The 22127-nt window shown below is 32.6% G+C and overlaps 1 protein-coding gene across 1 annotated transcript; it reads right to left on the bottom strand.

Moving 5' to 3' along the window:
* Positions 1-16643: 16643 nt before the first annotated feature.
* LOC140037840 (uncharacterized) lies at positions 16644-18754 on the bottom strand. The gene is made up of 7 exons (XM_072082983.1): positions 18249-18754; positions 18000-18124; positions 17833-17911; positions 17607-17739; positions 17332-17492; positions 17127-17246; positions 16644-17013 (listed from the first exon to the last, which is right to left on the bottom strand). Exons 2-7 carry the CDS (start codon positions 18100-18102, stop codon positions 16644-16646), a joined length of 966 nt encoding a protein of 321 aa, XP_071939084.1. The 5' UTR covers positions 18103-18124; positions 18249-18754.
* Between the last annotated feature and the right edge of the window lie 3373 nt (positions 18755-22127).

The raw sequence follows: 22127 nt of genomic DNA on the forward strand, positions 1-22127 counted from the left end.
TATTTAGAAACTAATCACAAAATCAACTGGTAGATACCACATGAGATAGCTTATCTCAACTATGTATTTCCTTTCTCTTCATGTTAGCATTGACACGTAGCAAGAAATCACCTAACATGAATCAATTGCGACTTAGGCCAACCATTTCCATTCAAGTATAATTTGATTTGGAATTACATAAATTAAAAAATCAGCACATTAAGTTCATAATTGGCTGACTTCACCTCGGAGCTTAACTATCCTCCAGGAAGCAATGTCTACATGGCCTCTTTAGATGCCGTGTGAGACAGAATATAAATGATTATGGAGCTGCAATTCAAAGAGAGTAGCATTCTTACCATGCATTATTTCACCAAAATCTTCAAATATATATACATGATAATTTGTACATCAATAGCAAGAGCTTCTCACCTACGAGGTATCGAGTCATCAACAATATAATCGAATATCCTATTTATTCTTTTAGAATTTTCCTGTGATGACTCCGATATCTGTTTTATCTACCCATCACCAGTATGTTTTATATCTAAGGTCACATCATTGGAAATCAAGGCAAAAAAAATAAAATTGCAATGACTATAAATGGAATATGTATTATCACATTTACCTGGTTATGTGCTTTCTTCCCATGCTTCCTCCCCTTCCTAACCATGATCCCTATTTCAAAGGGACTCAGTCTTTGCCCCTTTAGTTCACTTCTACCTTTCTTTCCTTTACATTTTTCTATCGTGACTACATTATTACAGCTTAACATAGCTGCAGTTATTGCAATTGCTGTGTTGGCGCCAATGCCATCCCTCCTTTTACTAGACTTTGGCTCTCATTTTGTTGGCTTCACCTCCGGAATCCTCTGACGCAATGATAAGATATCATCCACATCATAAATTTTCTCACATACTGTATGACAACCTTCCCCTAACTTTGGTGGTGTTATTGGGTTATGAGAATTAGTTTCTAGATATCCACTCCTATTCCCAATCTCTTTAGCTGCCTTCTTTCCTTCCTGCCTTCTGTCATCGAATTTCTCAACTTTTTTGGCGTTACTAAATTCCTCATACAAGTCCTTTTTGAGGCCATCGTCTTGCCAATCACACTTTTCATTACATCTGCTACATCTCTATCAACCGAACACCCTTTCCCCTCATTTATTGTAGCAACAATGCTCAATAAGATCCTGTGATTCGCGTCTATCTTCGTCTCCAACCTAAACATCCCCGCTTTCAATTCCTCTTGCTGGCCTCCTAATTTCATCATAGCCATTAGCACGTCTCACAATGCATCATCTATTAATTGGCCTGTACTATCTTGTTCAGCTTTTTCTTCATCATATAACTTTCGATCAACTACTCTCTCATCCACTATAATATCAATCTACAATAATAAGCAAATTTTAGGAAACTTAATCGAAATAAGTATATGATCGTTAAATTTATTTTTTATGAAATCTTACCTCATTACCATCAAAAAATCCAGCACCTTGGAGTTCTATTATTCTGAATTACAAATCAATTTCAGCCCAATACCAAATTCGTGGCATTGGCCTCATGCTCGTTAGAATAGAATATCCTTAAATTCACATGCTCCAAGTAGTATTGCAAATCTTTACCAAGTTAGTTACTAAAATGTAAATGCAATTCCAACTTTTAAACAACAAATTGAGCTCACCATCAACAAAACCATGCAGCCCCCCATTTCCGAAAATGGTTTCTCTACTCTATTTGCTATGCCATTGGCCAATTCATCTAAAACGTACTTCGACTAGTTTATCATTTCCAGTAGGTCCACCTTTGCCACTACAGGAATTAAAGTCCTACTTGCTTTGATCTTCCATATAGCATCTGTTATATTCGCTATGTCCGCCTTCAACTGGACAACATCTATGCTCACATGTTCGATGTCTATCTTTGTATCTCGGTGGCCGAATGTGTTCTTAGGGGTTAGCACGCGTATTTCCCTGACACAAACCCAATCATGTCAATTGTCACTATTTTAGAGTAATTAAACAATTACTGATTTAACCCCCCAATTGACAATAGATTACCAAATCAATTAATTATCCGGATTCAAGACAATCAATTAATTGAGCAATCATAAGCACTGTAATTAGAAAATATGCGAATACCAACAAATAAAAAAAGATAAAATTAAATCGATCTCATAATTTTTAGACTAACCAAAACCTCCATTATTTTTCGACTAGAAAAAGAGATTAGCTCATCCTGACAAGAGAGACCCACGCAAAATTGATGAAACAGACGCAGGCATGTTTGTTTGGATTGTAAGTTATTTGAAATATTTTTACTGTAGCACTTTTTGTGATGTGATGTTTGTGAGATAAAAAGGTAATTGGGAAGATAAAAAAGTGTATTGAAAATTGTAATGATGATGTAAGCAAATAAAATTGGAGAAATAATGCTCAATCTAAACAATTATGTCTTTCGAAATTGGGAATGCCTCTGACATACGAAAAGATAGCAGAGAATGATTTTGTCTTTCTATTGCCTCTGACAGACGAGAAGAAAAACTACGGAAACTCAAAAGCCAAAGAGAAAAGTCCAAAGCTATCTCCCCCTATTTCCTATCTAAGTCCTCTCTCTTCTCGTATGCGGCGCCCCCAATTGGAAAAGAAACTCTTCAGTCTTTTTCGGTCCTCCCCATTGGAAAACTCTCGAAAGGATAAAGGTTCCCAACTTCCAAAAATGCCCCTGGAATAAGGAAGCACAGTAGACTCGTTCTCCACTGTGTTGACTGCTACTTGAATTCCTTTCTTACTACCAATCAAATTGGCACTTGTTCTGGTATTTTTGCCAAATTGCCATCAAAAGCCTTTCAAGTGGCCATTTCAATAGCTGACACGTGAAACAGCATGTCTTCAGCTTCATCTCAATTTCACCATGGCTATGCAGTTGAATGACCCCAATGATTGTGTTTGTGTAGAAGGGTTTGTGACATCAAGATCGTCGAGAAATCGGAGAAAAATCTAGGAAAATATTACTATGCTTGCCTAAAGGAATCGGTAAACTATTTATTCAACTTGGGTTGTCTAGTTTGGAGTATGTGATTAACTCCGACCCATGCGTATCATTAACTTGTTCTTTTATTTTGTCAGCAAAATATCCCAAATTTAGTGGGTAGTACGATGTCTATGCAATAGCCATTAGAAACTCAAATAGGCAATCCATCTCAGGAAATGAAGGCGAGAATTCGACAACTAACCCCATGTCCCCTAAGAACACCTTCGGCCACCGAGATACAAAGATAGACATCGAGCATGTGAGCATAGATGTTGTCCAGTTGAAGGCGGACATAGCGAATATAACGGATGCTATGTGGAAGATCAAAGCAAGAGTTGTTTTGTCGTTGAAAATTGCATTCGTTCTTCTATTAAAGCTATAGAACTTTTCTATTTATTTATCTATTAAAGCGGTAGAACTATCCAATTTATTTTCCATTTGTTGTTCTATTTATTTAGCTTGTCAGTATGCCGATGAGTGGAAAGTTATTATGGGATAATTCCAATTTTACTTTGTTGCCTTCATCTCATTTGCATCTTCCTAGTGTTGTGTTTTGATGGGACTAAAAACAATGGTGTAACTTTTCTTCTGAGCTTATCACATTCTCTTGTTTGAGAATTATCTACGTGACATCACGTGGATGAGATTGCTTTCTAGCCACAAATTCTAAACAAAAGGGGACCACCAGTTTAAGGAGGCCAAGGAAATAATAAATCGGTTTGGTGGATATTCTTCAAACACAATTGTAAACTTTTTATGTCTCCCACTATGGGCTAAGCTCTCTTTAAAATGGTAGCTTAAACGGTTAAGTTTTTTAGTAGTAATGGTATTTGGCTAATTTTATAGCTACAAAATAACCAGAAACAACTTTAGGAGATGAAGAATAGTTTTCGCCAGGAATATGTTGCCCACCGAGGAGTAAGAATGTTCATAAAGCTTGTCAAATGGAAAGTTTTTGTTTAACTTAAAGATTTTTTTGTTTAACTTCAAAAATTTTTTTTAAAATTCTTGAAGTTGTTGTTTAATGAACAGTTTTTTCTTTAAATTCTTGGAGTTTTTATTTAATGAACATAATTTTTTAGTTAAACAAATTTTTTTTTAAATTCTTGAAGTTGTTTAATGAACAGATTTCTTTAAATTGTCGAAGTTATTGTTTAGTAAAAGGGATTTTACTCTTAAAGTTGTTGTTTAATGAACAAGTAATTATTTAAATTCTTGGAGTTTTTTATTTGATGAACATAATTTTTGTAAAATAGATGTTTATAAATTCTTGAAGTTGTTGTTTAATGAACAGATTTTTTTTTATTTCTTTAAGTTATTGTTTAATGAACACAATTTTTTAGTTAAACTTTCAAGGTTGTTATTGAATAAACTAATTTCTTTAAATTGTCAAAGTTGTTGTTTAGTAAAAGTGATTTTTTTTAATGAACAGATGTTGCCGAATGAGTGCTTATAAGTTGCGATGTATGCTTTCCAACAGAGAGCTGCTTTTTAGTGTGTTTGGCTTCATGGCTTATATATTTGGAAAGAGACCATTGAAAGAGGCCATTGGTAGGCCATTGAATGATAATTTCTTTCTAATTATCACAAAACAATGGGAAAGTCTTCAGCTACTTCTGGCAGGCTTAGATTACAAAAAATATTTTCAACAAAAAACCTACAAAGGAATGGGAAAACCTTCAGCTCCTTCTAATTGTAACCGTATTCGAGCTCCTGCTGTTTACAAAAAAAAAAAAAAATCAAGCACACTTGTTCATTGTTTATAGGTTTATGCCCTACGTATCAATTCCCAACATGTCCATTACTCATAGGTCGCGTCCCTTAAGCTGGTTTCTATCATCCAAAAGCAGTCTAACAACCACCTTCTTACGCAACAGCAGTAGTAGATAATGAAATTGGTGAGTATGAATGCATTCCTTGGTCTAAAATATTGGTGCATATATTGCTAAAATCGGGATTGTAATACCGATACTCGCAAATTCGAACTTAGAAATTGACACTTTTTCATGAACGGTAGCACGTATATCCCACAATCACATCTATAAATGAATCGAGTATGAAATTTTTTTGTACAATCAATCAATGAATTGCATTAATTTTTTTACAAACTGCAATGATATCTATGCAAGTACTAATATTATCACGAGCTCCCAAAGGATATTACTCACAAGTTGGGCTGTCTTGGGCACCAATCGGGTGCATTAATGATGAAATCCATAAAAATTTTGTGAATTTTTCTCCCGTCCATCCTAACAAACAAAGGCAATTTAAATTTGCCGCACTGTGGCTATTTATCGTATTACCAAATAATATTACACAGAATGGGAAGTTTGCCAACAAACGGTCTATTGAAATTATTCGAAATACTTACTGGTTTTTTCACCATTGCCAACCGTAAGTTGTTCTCCAACTCATTTTTAGCTGGCAATAAGTCGAGGAGAAGCACAGTTTCAGACATCAAATCAGCTACGATTAATAGCCAATTAACCCTTTCCCAATTGAAGAGGATGCATATCCTCTCACACACGTCAATAGGCCCCTCAAAATCGATCTCCCATAAAAAATGCTCTATACAACACATCATCACACTTGTTCAAATCCAGTATTACAACCTATCTTTAGGCAATGTTCCAATTCATAAGTACGTGCTCAGCCTATCATTTCATTTCCCATTTCATAGTATATTCAGAAACTAATCACAAAATCAACTAGTAGATACCACATGAGATAGCTTATCTCAACTATGTCTTTCCTTTCTCTTCATATTAGCATTGACACGTAGCAAGAAATCACCTAACATGAATCAATTGCGACTTAGGCCAACCATTTCCATTCACGTATAATCATTTCCATTCACGTATAATCTGATTTGAAATTACATAAATTAAAATATCAGCACATTAAGTTCATAATTGGCTGACTTCACCTCGGAGCTTAACTATCCTCCAGGAAGCAATGTCTACATGGCCTCTTTAGATGCCGTGTGAGACAGAATATAAATGATTATGGAGCTACAATTCAAAGGGAGTAGCATTCTTACCATGCATTATTTCACCAAAAATCTTCAAATATATATACATGATAATTTGTACATCAATAGCAAGAGCTTCTCACCTACGAGGTATCGAGTCATCAACAATATAATCGAATATCCTACTTATTCTTTTAGAATTTTCCTGTGATGACTCCGATATCTGTTTTATCTACCCATCACCAGTATGTTTTATATCTAAGGTCACATCATTGGAAATCAAGGCAAAAAAAATAAAATTGCAACGACTATAAATGGAATATGTATTATCACATTTACCTGGTTATGTGCTTTCTTCCCATGCTTCCTCCCCTTCCTAACCATGATCCCTATTTCAAAGGGACTCAGTCTTTGCCCCTTTAGTTCACTTCTACCTTTCTTTCCTTTACATTTTTCTATCGTGACTACATTATTACAGCTTAACATAGCTGCAGTTATTGCAATTGCTGTGTTGGCGCCAATACCATCCCTCCTTTTACTAGACTTTGGCTCTCATTTTCTTGGTTTCACCTCCGGAATCCTCTGACGCAATGATAAGATATCATCCACATCATAAATTTTCTCACATACTGTATGACAATCTTCCCGTAACTTTGGTGGTGTTATTGGGTTATGAGAATTAGTTTCTAGATATCCACTCCTATTCCCAATCTCTTCAACTGCCTTCTTTCCTTCCTGCCTTCTGTCATCGAATTTCTGAACTTTTTTGGCGTTACTAGATTCCTCATACAAGTTCTTTTTGAGGCCATCGTCTTGCCATTCCCACTTTCCATTACATCTGCTACATCTCTATCAACCGAACACTCTTTCCCCTCATTTATTGTAGCAACAATGCTCAATAAGATCCTGTGATTCGCGTCTATCTTCGTCTCCAACCTAAACATCCCCGCTTCCAATTCCTCTTGCTGGCCTCCTAATTTCATCATAGCCATTTGCACGTCTCACAATGCATCATCTATTAATTGGCCTGCACTATCTTGTTCAGCTTTTTCTTCATCATATAACTTTCGATCAACTACTCTCTCATCCACTATAATATCAACCTACAATAATAAGCAAATTTTAGGAAACTTAATCGAAATAAGTATATGATCGTTACATTTATTTTTTATGAAATCTTACCTCATTACCATCAAAAAATCCAGCACCTTGGAGTTCTATTATTCTGAATTACAAATCAATTTCAGCCCAATACCAAATTCATGGCATTGGCCTCATGCTCGTTAGAATAGGATATCCTTAAATTCAAATGCTCCAAGTAGTATTGCAAATCTTTACCAAGTTAGTTACTAAAATGTAAATGCAATTCCAACTTTTAAACAACAAATTGAGCTCACCATCAACAAAACCATGCAGCCCCCCATTTCCGGAAATGGTTTCTGTACTCTATTTGCTATGCCATTGGCCAATTCATCTAAAACGTACTTCGACTAGTTTATCATTTCCAGTAGGTTCACCTTTGCCACCGCAGGAATTAAAGTCCTACTGATGTCATATCCTATGGGTAGTGCAAGTAATCTACCTATCAAATATAGCACAAATTTCACTTGAAACTCTACTCCACTGCTATCCAGTTGTTGTATCTTCCACCCTAAATTTACCAAACCGACTTGGTTTCCAATAACGTCTATATTCAGCTCCCTCTCAATTTTTGGTCAACACCATGTGTACTTAACATCAGTTGCATTTCATGACTTTTAAGTCCTAGAATGTACTCCACATCCCATGGAGTAATCTGGAGGTTATATTCATGCACATTCAGTGTTTTTTTGCTTGCATCAAACCTCTCAATGAGCCATGACATGAGCTCCATGTTTATGTCAAATTGATTCAACTGCAAGATAGAATCGAATCCTATGCTTTCCGCCGCCTTAACCTGGTCATTATTCAGTCCCTTTACTATCTCCCTCACCATATACATCGAAGAACTAGTGTTGTATGTTACCTTGTTAGAAATATAAGTAATTTCATAACTATGTCTTTTTTCGATATTGCTAAGCATATTATTGTAATACTTGTTATTTTGCACTATTGTCTCACCCCTTTGCCTCCACTTCCTATTCCATCGGGGCCTCCTCATACCTCCTTGCTAGCCATAGACAAGGCAAAGAAAAAAATTATCCCAAATCCATGTCCATTTCCAAGTCCAAAATCAAATGGACTTAGCTTCCATACTAACAAGTCTCGATACTTAACCAAAAAATGCACCTAATATAACATAGAATGCTGTTACATGCATTTACCACAACACAATCACATTGAAATTTTCGATTTTCAAGTCCAAAATCAAATGGACTCGGTTTCCATGCTAACAAGTCTCGGTACTTAACCAAAAAATGCACCCAATATAACATAGAATGCTGTTACATGCATTTACCACAACACAATTAGATTGAAATTTTTTATTTTTCCCCTTTTCTTAGCCTATGTGAACATAATTAGATTTCATGGATTTTCTACGATTTCTGCCTTCAAATTTTTTCACACATATCTATACATAGGCCAGATCGATCCTTTACCTGGCCAATCTGCTTCTATTCCAGAAAATGCCATTGTTGATCCGTTCGTTCTTGTAGTTGATCCACTCATTCTTCCGTTCAATCCATCTATTAGTTGTTCTTACCCATCTATTGCCATTGCTCTCTTGGCTAATTTTTTGTTAGCTTTGCCTCTTGTAGGAGACGATTCATTACACCATTTTAGATGTCAATCTGGTAATTAAAATTTGTAAGCAGCCCATCTCACCTTGGGTCTCTTACTGCAGTGGGAGTATAATTTCTCCGGAGATGGACTTGCCAGTTCTTCCCACTCAACTTTACTTTTTGTTTCATGAAAAGTAAATCAAGTTTAGTTTTCGTTTCTTCCCACTCAATTTCGTCTCCAGAGATGGTAGCCCAATTTTACTTTCACGTGATGTGTGTCTACTTGTTAATTAGGTTCCCGGTAAATAAACTTTTCCTTCAATTTCCTTTTTACCACTTTATTATTACTTTATACTTACTTGCCCCTACAATTCAGACTTGTTAGCCATTATAATTGCTTTAACCTTCAGCTTAATACTTGTGTCAGACTAGTCAGTCTAATACCAATTGAGTGTTACAAACCACTGTATCATTTTGAAGAGGCTTCGTTGAAACATGTTGTTCAGTGTTTACTTTGCGTGATATAAAACCGATCCATAATAGATCCATGGCAAAAATGAAAATGAAGTAGAGCAGCCAAATCCTATGCCGGATCCTGATAGAGACAAATTTCAAATAGAGCTACATTGTTTCGGGCTACCTAAACTTGGGATCCGGGCTAGATCTATAATGGTTCTAATGGTGGTTGGGATTTTCTGGAGATTTTCTAACATGTTTCTTTCATTTTATGCAGCCACTTTGCTTCCTTATAAATACTATATGCTAGGTATTTAGAAAGGAGGTTAAGCACCATGTAACTTCAAGAAACAACTTAGTATTCTTTTATTGTCTTTAGTCCTCTTCTAGTTAGGGTTTGTTAGTATTTTCTATGTAACTAAGCTTTGATGAAAATTAAGAATTTAAGGAAAGGGATTGAGGCTCACTTATGATAAGAGTTTCTTATTCGTTAACTCTTTACTTCTTGTATTCGAATTTAAATGTTTAGTGCAATAAAAGAATGTTATTTGCTTTCATTTTCTTTATGTTTTACTAAGTTTTATTCTTAGGGTTAGGACGAACTTTTTATGCTTTTTACTTGATAATTTCTTAGTTAATTAAGCCTATATTTTGTGCAAGCTATTTAGTGTTTTCAATTTTTCAATTGCAATTAATTGGGCATTAATTGTAATTATCGAAAGGTATTGAATGATGTAGTGAAAGTAGAAGTCGATATTAGTTTGTAAAAGTATTAAACCTAGGGGCTAGACTCGCGAAAATAGAGGTACACTTTTGTAGTTTAAACCAAGTAATTTCACTAAACTTAATGAACTTATAGTTAGTTTATATTATGAGACTAAGCATCAATTAGTTATAAGTATAGTAGATAATTATAAATATAGTAGATACTCTAGCGAAAGTGAGTAATACATACATAAGGAAATTATGCCATCATTTAACCAATGTAATAAAACTCAATTAATCGGCTAGTTACAGTAGCAAGGGTAGTTAGGATATCCAAAACCCTAGGAAGCTTTCATTGCCATTTCCATTATCTTTTGTTATATGTTTGTAGACTTGTAGTAGTGGACAATGCTTTAGTAACGATAGTTATAGTAACGAAATAGTTTTTACCTGATATAACAGGTTGTTGCACTTTTAACAACCATTTGATTATTTATTGGATCTATCCACCTAAATAGGATAACATCTAAAAATAAGGAAGTAAGTTTCCCATCTAAAATAATAAGCTAACCGTAATAAATTAGTAACTTTTATACCTCAAAAGGTAAATTGGAATAAATATTAAACTTACTTTTTAAATAAACAAATTACTAATAATCAAAACTTACTTTTTAGAGGGTAAGTTTAATTCAAGTAGTAGTAAGTTTTTATACATAAATAGTAATCCTTACTGATAACATGGTAAATTTGATTAATGATTAAAACTTACTGATTTATGGGACACATATACTATTTTACTATAAAAACTTATCTCAAACTAGTATTAGGAAGTTTATTTGAAATAACAATAAGATATTTTATTAATGATTAAAACTTAGTATATTAGTTAGTAAGTACTCATAATATACCTGCATAATACATGACTATAGGTATAATTTAAAATTTTTTTGTATTTATATATTTTAAAATACTATGAAAAATAGTTTGACTTTTCACATAACCTTATAAAATATGTAATAAAATTTTGTCATATTATAAGCTTTTAATCATTTTCAATTTTTAAAAAGTTTGAAAGTTTGGATAACAATAACAACAAATCTTCCTAGTTATATATAGAATATCACTTGTTTATATATCACAATTTTTATAATTTAACACCTATGAATATAATAAGATAATAAACTTTAATAAATTTGCATATGGAACACAAGAATTAATAAGAGTTAAAGCCCAAACAAAATGAAAAATAGTATAACAATAAAAATGACAAAATTAGTATAACAATTAATATGAGAAAATCAGTATGATTCGGACTTTTTTTCTTGAGAGATTGATCATAAAAATGAGATCTAATAATTAAATGAAAATCACATGCACTTATAATCTATTGTATAATTTAAATTAAATTCAGTTCATGTATAAAATGGCCCTAAAATATTTAGCACACTATGATACAATGTTATTTTAACAACAAAAATTTTTTTGACTGAAAGTTTCAAATATCCATGGCATACATATGAGGGATATTTTACCATATTTATATCTCACATCTAATCATTGAAGTCAATTTGAGGAAGAATATTTTTGATAATAGAACTATTTTGAATTTAGTTAACAAGTTGAGATTTTTTTAAATAATAAAAGTGAAATATTTTAGGAACTTAGTTTTTTATTTTTCCATAATTAAAAATTGCCATATTTTAGCAATTGTTGCCATTGACTTTTCATTTTCTAGACTAATTTTATCAATGTAAAATTAGTTTTATTAACAATAATTGAAGTTCCATTGGTCCGAGGATTGGCATTCTATTGCTATTATTTTATATGTAAATATTTAACCTAAGTAACAAAATAATAATAGCTACTTGAAAGAAGGAAATTGGTGCTCAACTGATTGTGTTCAAACTACAAATTCCATTAATGCATCATTGTTAAATTATATTTTCATTTGTAGGAAATCAATATGCATCGTATATTGACTTGGACTAAATTACTGATTATTTAAATAAATCATACCTAAACTCACGATGTAATATGTATTGCATTTGGTCACCTTTTTAATGTAATAGTTATGTTTATTAAAAAATTAGTAAACTATTCTTACAACGCATTGTTTCTCCTAAAAGTACTAAAATTTATGTAAATAAATTGGAATAATTTTGTAAAAGATTTTATGCTTTTTCATTAGTACAATCAAGAGAATTTGGCACCTTTAAAATATAAATAGAAAGAAAGGAAGATGGCATGAATATAAAGGTGACCAAATGCAATACATATTACATCGTGAGTTTAGATATGATTTATTTAAATAATCAATAATTTAGTCCTGCTCAATATACGATGCATATTGATTTCTTATAAATAAAAATATAATTTAGCAATTATGCATTAACAAAATTTGTAGTTTGAACGCAATCAATTGAGCACCTATTTTCTTTTTTTAGAGTAGCTAATATTTATTTTATTACTTAGGTTATATATTTACATGTAAAATAACAACAATAGCATGCCAATCCTGGGACCAACAGAACTTCAATTATTGTTAACTAAACTAATTTACATTGATAAAAATTGGTTTAGAAAATGAAATGTTAATGGCAACAATTGGTAAAAAAATAGCAATTTTTTAATTTTGGGAAAATAAAAATTAAGTTCCCAAAATATTTCACTTTTATTTTTTTTAAAAATCTCAACTTGTTAATTAAATTCAAAATGATTTTATTATAAAAAATATTCTTCCTCAAATTAACATCAATGATTAGATGTGAGATACAAATATGAAAAAAAATAGATAAAAATATGATAAAATATCTCTCATACATATGTCATGGATATTGGAGACTTTTGGCAAAAAAATTTTTTGTTGTTAAAATAATATGGTATTATAGTGTGCTAATTATTTTAGGATCATTTTGTACATGATTCGTGAGCAATCTTATACTCGTTTAGTGGTTGGATCTTATATATTCTTGAGCAATCTCCATAGAAAAAAAATTCCAGATTATACTAATTTTGTTATACTAATTCTGTTATTTTTATTGTTGTATTAATTGTTACACTATTTCTCTCATTTTGTTAGGTCTATATTAATATAAGTTTAATTCTTATTAATTCTTGTGTCCCAGACAACAAATATATTAAAACTTTAACATCTTATTATATTAATAGGTATTAAATTATAGAAGTTACATAGATTAGTGATATTCCATATTTAACTAGGAAGATGTGTTGTTATTATTATCCAAACTTTTAAAATTTTCAAAAATTTTAAAAATTATTCAAAATTATAATTCAACAAATTTTTATTACATATTTTATAAGGTTATGTGAAAAGTCAAAATATTTTTCATAGTGTTTTAAAATATATAAATACAAAAAAATTTAAATTATACATATAATCATGTATTATACAGGTATATTACGAGTACTTACTAACTAAGGTACTAAGTTTTAATTATTAATAAAATATTTTATTGTTATTTCAAATAAACTTCTTAGTATTGGTTTGGTATAAGTTTTTTAAGTAAAATAGTACATTTGTGCCATAAATTAGCAGGTTTTGGTTATTAGTCAAATTTACTATGTTATAAGTAAGAATTACTATTTATGTATAAAAACTTACTATTAGTTGAACTAAAATTACTCTCTAAAAAGTATGTTTGGGATATAAAGCAGTAATTTATTTTTTAAAAAAGTAAGTTTCATATTTATTTCAATTTACCTTTTGAGACACAATAGTTACTAATTTATTATAGTTAACTTACTATTTTAGATGAGAAACTTACTTCCTTATTTTTAGGTATTATCCTATTTAAGTGGATAGATCCAATAGGTAATCAAATGGTCGCTGAAAGTATGATAACTTGTTATATCAGGTAAAAACAGTTTAGTTACCATAACGATGGTTACTAGAGCATTTTCCTGTAGTATAATTTAATTAAGTGTATTATCACTCGTCTAAATGATAGAGAAGTTCAATGAAAATTGATAGTTAATTAATCTTCCTTATGGATCCCTATACTTATGTATAATCTGTGCACTTGCAGTTGGGATATAGGATTTATACTTGCATGAAAAAGTTATATCACATCTCTTAGAAAAGTTAAAGGTATGGAAAATAAGTAAATGGCAGAGGAATCTTCATTGATATTTTAAATTAAATTGTTTATTCTTTCATGTTGAGCAAAATTGGAGTAGTTTTTTGTACCCGCACGCACACCAAAAAGAAGAACATATTATAACATCAAATGCTTAATAATTTTGATTTTATCGATTACAATATGTGTTTGAGAAGTAATTATGGCAATACTGTTTTCATTTGGTATGTGTTTTTACTTTTTATCGAATTTATGACTAGAAAATCCATTTTGTTATTTCAATTTTTTCTAGGCTCGATAACACCCAAAAGCACTATATCCAAGGAATATGAATGATTGATGAAAGTGAATTTTTGCTGTTGAAGAAGATTTATAATGAGGGCATTTATTTGTTACTTTGTCATTTGTTTTCTCTTTTCAACTTTTTAGGTTGTTTAAGAAATATCTTTGTTCATCTTTCATAATTTACACCGCGCTACCTTATTTTTCAGAAGAAGCTACATTTGCCTTTATAAACAAAAGTTTGCCATTCAAAATATGATAAAATTCATATGAAATAGCTGTTATTTTTCAAAACACAGAGGATCTAGTAATAGTTTGGCCAAAACATGAGAGATGTAAATTAAAAATATCTACTCCTTATTCATGTCAAAACAATAGATAGGAAGTGGAATCAACCAAAAAGTTTCAAAATTAACAATCAACACCAATTTTTTTTTTTTTTTTGTAAGAGGATAAATAGTGGTCCCCACTTATTTCCCTTGATGACTCGAACTCGTGACTTGTCGATTACAAGTGAAGCATCTTGCCAATTAGGTTATAATTTTCGGTAAAAAGTATTGCAATTTTAAAAAATGTAACTTGAGCTACCCTTTCACTTGGGCCCTAGATAGGTGGTTGTGGTTGTCTGCTCAAATATTACACTTTTATTCAAAATAGGCATATCATTATTATTTTTAGTATCATCTCCAAAAATAAGTTGACTTTTTTTTTTTCTCTGGTTCAAGAAGAGACTCCAAAGTTTATGAGATTGAAAACAGAATGGAAAGCGCTTGACAGTAGTTAAGCTAGATATTGAGGATGACTTCAACTATTAGGCCTGTCAACGGGTCGGGTTTAGACCCGGATCCGTGAAATTATTGCGGGTATGGGTAGGGATTTAATTCCGTTACCCGGATCCGGATCCGGATCCGTTTTGTCAAACAAAAAAACGGGTCGGATACGGAATATAGTATTCTGATCTGTATTAGACCCGGATCTAGATATAAATGAATTAATAATTTAAAAAATATATATTTATCAATATAATTTGATTAGGGTGATGTATTTGAGTAAAGTCAATTTGATTTCTTTTCATATTTGGTTTTTTCTTTGCATTAGTTAGAAATTAGTTTACAAATATATTTTTTTCTCATTTTTATTAGAAATTATAAATTTGCTAAATTTGTTCGGGTAGACCCGACCCGGATCCGAGACCCGCCGGGTCCGGATCCGGAACATAGAATAAAAGACCCGTCGGATCCGAGTCCGTTATAGTAATTCGGGTCCGGGTTCGGAATAATGAATTCCGGCCCGGACCCGGCCCGTTGACAACCCTATCAACTATATCTCGAGATAGTCAAATCAAGGATCTCAAAGTTATTTGATTAATATTCCCAGTCGTTAATCTAGATATTGAGGATGATTTCAACTATATTCCGATAATAACATTTACTTTGTAACCCTTCTTCTTCTTCTATTACCTTTTCCTCAACTTCACTCTTCACCTTTAAAACTCGCAAAAGTTAGCTGGTACTCAACCTTGTTACCCTATCTTTTTTTTTTAATCAAAATTTTCATATCCATCCTCCATCTTTGATTGCCCACCAAAGCCATCATTTTAATATCAAGGCCACTGGGGAAAGCTTTGAAAAAAAAAAAAAAAAAGCTATGGTAATATTGGTGTTAGCATAATCTAAAAATAGTAGGTACAACTGTTGATATTTCTTGAGGATAACAGCTATTATAATAGAATTACACAAAGTTGATAATATGTATACAACGGTGCAACATTACAATAGGAGACATTTTGTTAAAATAATTGCCACCCTAATATGGTTCACATCTGATTTTGAACTTGATATTGATTGCTCATTACTATTGAAAATCCCTATTTTAAAAGAATCATGAGATTAAATGTTAATTCGAACACTTTCAAAGTAAATTTCTTGACTATTTTTAATCATGAATTAAAAAAAATTAATATCTGCATCATAAATATAATCCTACAATAGGTGGACCATGTGATTTATCTCATCATTAACTAACATATAGACAGGAACATCTGCGCGTTTACTGATCCGAGTCATCAGACCAAACCATCAGTTTCTGGACCTTAGAAAAAGGCATATATATATACTAGGTGGTGAGACCCCGCGTTCGACGCGGGGTGCCCATATTAACTGAATTGGTTGTTATTTGTTGGTTTTGGTCGAAGTAATTTATGTTTGTAAAGATATTACGATAATTTGTAAGTAATATTAAGTTGTTGGTGATTGCAAAGATAGATAGAGAGGTGAAAATCACGTAGGCTCTAGTCTGTCACCGAAAGAACAAAATCACGTTGTTGTTTGAACAAAAACTGATGCATGCCTAACCAGTGTTTTTGCATGTCTAACAAAAGTAGATTTTTTGTCATCTCTTTTCTTGATTACGAAGTTCAATCAAGCTTTGGATGTTTTGTTGTCTTTGTCAGTTCTTCCTCAAGACTTCGTTTTACTGAAGATGAGGGACCTTTGTGGCTGCCTTGGTCTGTTGAGACAACAGATAAGGTTGATGTTGGAATGAGGCTCGGGGAAACTTCTTCAATAGAAGCAACATTTTCTGTGGTGCTATCTTTTAGAAAGGATGGTGGAGTTGCAACTAACTCTGATGACTGTATTTCAGCAATTTGGTGAGTTTGTGGATGCTGTTCTGGTTCTTCTGGAATGAAAGTTGTGAGGAAAAATAGTGGAAGAAGGTGCTTCTGAGAGGGAAGATATGATCTCATTTCACAGAGGAAATTCTGATTTTGCAATTTTTCATTAATTCTGCTAAAAGGCAGCAATTCTCCCTGTAAAAAAATAATTGCTGTTGGTGATTTTGGTAGACAGTATTGATTGAAATTATATTTGTTTGTATACTTATAACAAAGTTGATATACCTGTAGATGCTTTTCATATATTTGAGTGGCGGTGAAATCAATGAGGTCTCAGCATTTAGATCCTCTATTGTTGCATCAATGAAACCAGTGTCGTCATAAATGTGTGCCTGGAATCTAGCTCTGCAGCAGAGATGATTATTAGCATATGAGATAAAATATATGAAGTGTATAATAAGAAATTTTAGGAACTTAAAAATAAAGTTACTTTGGTTTGGGTTTTATATCTCTGAGTCCACAGAAATTGCAGTCAAATTCCATATCCATTGGTGCACCAGTGATTTTGTTGCAGCTGGTACATATCGCAGAGAAAAATCTCTGATTGCAGTTGATGATTCTGATTTTTCCTCTGATCCAAAAGTTCTTTATCTGATTCAAGCACAGTTATATAGATGTTAATATAATTGAATCAGCGATACTATAAGATAATAAAGTATGTAGTTGATAATGTAGAATATTGGTGGATATATGTTCTTGTTTTACCGGATTTGATGATGCAACAATCTGTCCAATCAAACGAACTTCAGTGTTGGCTGGCGCAACTGTTTTTTGTTTATCTTTCTCATACAGTCTTTCATTGATAACTCTGTGAATGTAGGAAATATTTTCTTGAGACCTATGACAGCAAAAATAAATGTTAATAGTTATGTGGATAGTTAGGAAGAGAATTTTGAGTAAAAGAGGGTGATATTTGTACGTCAAAACATACCAGATTTTGAGAGACGCAATCTGATGTAGTGGTGGATCCAGGACAATTGTGCTATTTGGCCTAGTGCTAATGTCAATTCCTGATTTATTGTGCCAAGAAAGTAAATGGAGTTATATTTATTTAAATTAAACGTAAATACAATCAGGTTGATCTTAATATATTTTTACCATGATAGGTGGTGACTCTAGGCCGTAGAATCAGAATTGGTGGATGAGTGTGGATTGCGTTAACAAGTTCAACACCCTCATAGTAAATATAAGGTTCCCACATTGTGAATATCAATGGTCTACATCTGTAAATTTCAATATATAGATGATAGAGTTAAGAGTAAATCATCAATAATCTGTTCATATATAAAATGCTCTATAACTATATCTATTTTCCAGTTTTCAAAGTTAAGATCATAAGATACTTACTCGGGATTGACAACTATGAATCTTTGAGTTGTACGTGGTCCTCTTGCAGTAGTAACCACTTCTTCTGGGAATGCATGGATTGCTACACACAGGACATCTAGTTGAACATGAAAATTTTGTGATTAGAAAATGTACAGTAAACTATCATATAGTATTTATTATTCATGAGTTTTTATACTGAATCTGTCTGCATCACTGTTCTTGTATTTGTCAAGGCTCCAAAATGGAGTGATAGGAAAGCAGTTTGCTAGTTGTAGTGAGTCCGTTTTGCTGACTTTCCTGATGAAGCCAGCTTTAGTGAGTGTTAACTGGAGTGGAACAGAGCCAATTTGGTTTCTTGGATCAGTAATTGGCACAACAACAGCATTTGCAATGTAATAGGTCTCATAAAGTTGTAATTTGTCATGAACGTAATTGACATCTCTATTAAAAGAGATTGCTTGAATTGATTCATGCTGTCAAAACAAGAAAAAAAGCAATAAGTAAATGAGGAGATATGAATGGTTTCAAATTTTGTTTACAGTTTGGTTATTCAATGCTGTTGTTTTCTAATTGATAACAAAAGAAGTCTAACAATTGTCTGGAGAGTGATTTATTGGTATATATAAATTGATGTGTATCATTTAAATAACTAAATTTTAGTATTCTTAAATTTGAGTATTTTAAAATTGAGTTACAGAGAGTTTCTGTATTTGAATCACTTTTTTTTTGTTTTGTTGGACAAGCAAGTAACTAAGTAAGTAAATGAAGTGTTTATTTGACCTGTTGATCTGTAAACATCAGTCTGATAAAGCAAGAACCTTGGTTCTTTCCCGGATAGATTGGTGATTTTTCCGTGAGAATTGCCTTGATCATCCAATCTGTTGACTCATGAGTCAAACTGCTAACAGGAATGCATCTGTCATCCATAGCTACAATATACGAAACATAAAAATTAGTGAACACAATTATTAGCAGTTATAATTGGCAATCATAAAACACAGGCATATTAGATATGATAAACAAAGCAGAATGCGTTGTAAATAATGTAGATGCAACTTGATATAAATTAAGTATAAAGGACATGATAGATAGAATACAAAAATTTGGTACTTAAGTAGCAGTTGCAGCTGCAAGTATTTCTTTATAAACAATGTTTCGTGTGCTACTGTCTGCCATGGATTCAAGCACAACTGGTGTTAGAAGTATCTTTAGTTTCTCTGCAGTTCTTGCCCTTGACATTGCAACATACAACTGGCCATGTGAAAAAACTGGTTCTTTTAAATATATTCCAACAAAATCAAGTGTCTGCCCCTGTGATTTGTTAATAGTCAATGCAAAACACAATGAAACAGGAAACTGAGTTCGCTTGAATGGTATTGGATAAAGTGGTAAATCTGGCCTTGTACTCTGAATGTATATATACCATTATTTCCTCTGCTAAGATTTTATCATAATGAACGCCAAGAGATGTAAAGGCAAACATGTTATTGTAACTCCTGATGCACAGTCTGAATTCTCTAGCTTCAGGAGTATTTGCTCTACAAAGCTGAACTAATTTTTCTGGCATTTGAGTTTCTGTTAAGTGAATTTCGCCTGCTGAACAACAGAATCTCGGTGGCTCCATGTAGAATCGCTTAGCACGACAAAAGATACAGTCTGGAACCTCTGGTAAAACACTTGGGTGAACTGGTATTTGTTCCAACAACGATATGCGTTTTCTTCTACGACGTGGACTATACATTATGGAATATAGGTGCTTCTAACTAATAGAGGAACGAGAAAAAGTATAAACAATCTTAGTCACACTCGTATACAGATAGTTATATATAAATCTATAATATATAGCTACCAGTTGCATGCTGCAGATTGCGCTTGATGGTTGGTCTTCAGATACAACAGTTGACAGTAGAAGACGGCAAGATTGCAGAAGAGATCACAAGAAAGAAAAATGGATTTAAAAGAGAGGAAAGTTAATAGTTCCTAGTATATAAGAAGAGAACAGAAATATAGTTCATAAATAATTCGTAAATCTACCTAGATGTACAGCTGAGGAATCATCGAAGATATTTGTTTGAAAAGCAGTCGAAGAAAGGATGTTTTCAGAGAGTACAGAATCAGTTGTTGAAAAAACTGGTAATAGAGGAAAAGAAATAAGCGGCAATAATTTGAGAGCTTTAATAAGAATTTGAAAGTTAGTATAAAACAATTAAATTTGAAGGCTCAAGAGAATACTTTCATGAACAGCATCGTTTGTCAAACTGAAATCCATGGCTGACTGATAAGAAAAGTTAAGAACAGGCACTTGAAAACATGTACACTTAGCTTTCAATAGAGCTGAAAGCGATACATCATTACGGATAGAAACATGAACAAGTGTATCATCTATCGGAGAAAAAGGTATAGCATGGGAAGTCTGGCTGTTTTTGTTTTCATATTCAATTTTACTCTGTTGTGTTCTTTGTTGTTTCTCAGCTGCTTTCTTAGCATATCTTTCTCGTCGACGCTGATTAGCTTGTATAGGACGCTCATCTTCAGAAATAACTTTGCGCTTTCGGCCCATATCACAAAATGATTCTTGATAGCAAAAGTCACAGAAGCGACAGTGAATGTCATGGCAGAAGTTTTATAGTATAGATTATATAAAAAGCGTAACAAACAAAAGCGATAGAAAGTGGAAAAAGATTAAAATGCGATCACAATGGATAATGAGAATAACAAATATGTTTAAATAAAATAAAAACAAGAGCAGAGAATGAAAGCAAATGATATAGGTATGAGATTAATATGCAAGATTTAAATTAAAAAGAAATACAGTTACCTTGAAAGTGGCACAGGAAAACCTTCACAATCCGAATTAGACAGGAGACAACTGAGACAACTAATGGAAAAACAGATATGAAGCGCAAAATGTCAATATCCTAAAACGGTATACAAACGATAAGTAAATTTCGATACTTATAGTGTAAATACCAGCTCTAAGAAACAGAGGATACAATGGATATATACATTTTGTGTTCACTGTGACTATCTGTTTATATATCAGACCGCAGAATACAACAGACGAAGAGAAACGCAAGGGAGAAGACATTCATGGAGAAGACAACAAAAACGAAAGAGTTCATTAGAAAGAAAAATCATCTGTCCTAAGTCATGCACACATGAGACAACGTACATGAAAGACAGATGAACAAAAAGAACCAAAAGTAGAACTCACCAGCAAGACAAAGGAGGGAAAAAGTAAAACGCGAGGAGAACAAAAGAACACGAAATATCTATGGTTTTCACAGGAGAAAGGAAGAGCAAAAGATAGAAGAAAGATCACGGAACACCGGTAGTTAGCATCACGAAGACAATGAAAGCCTCGTCAGATACACAAATTTAAAGGATAGAAAAACTCAAATAATACATTAAAAATGATGAATGGCCAACAACAAGATCGATGATGAGCAGACTTCACATGAACATTTAATGCAAATGAGATAGCTGAAATCCCAATTGCAGTATCAGCTAAACAAAGAGCTGAAGACAGGTGGAAGTCCATGCAAAATAGACGCGCCATGCATGCATTGTATCCTGTCAACCACTGTAATATAAAAATGCACTTAGTTGCTAAAGAAACAGTGAAACACCCACATGAACAAATGCGCAGATGGTTAAAAAATGGAGTAAAAACGACGGCAAACAAAAGCACAAAGAAAACACTCGGTTTAAAGCCACCGGCAGAATTGCGGGAACCAAAATGATCAGAACAAAAAAAAACACTTGGTTTGACGCCACCGGTAGAATTGCGGGGAGCAAAATGATTAGACAAACATGACATCTTATTACTTTCAAAGCGGTAAAAGGACGAACACGTCCAAAATTGAATCGCAAATAACAAGATAACCAAGACAAAAG

The sequence above is a fragment of the Coffea arabica genome, chromosome 3c, assembly GCF_036785885.1.
Source record: "Coffea arabica cultivar ET-39 chromosome 3c, Coffea Arabica ET-39 HiFi, whole genome shotgun sequence".
NCBI lineage: Eukaryota > Viridiplantae > Streptophyta > Magnoliopsida > Gentianales > Rubiaceae > Coffea > Coffea arabica.

Bases quoted from the DNA above. Each gene is read 5' to 3' on its own strand.
- LOC140037840 (XM_072082983.1), bottom strand. From the start codon at position 18,102: ATGTGGGAACCTTATATTTACTATGAGGGTGTTGAACTTGTTAACGCA. The intron at 17,912-17,999 runs GTAAAAATATAT...ACAATAAATCAG, and splicing joins TAGAGTCACCACCTATCATG to GAATTGACATTAGCACTAGG. The intron at 17,740-17,832 runs GTATGTTTTGAC...TTGCTGTCATAG, and splicing joins ATTGCGTCTCTCAAAATCTG to GTCTCAAGAAAATATTTCCT.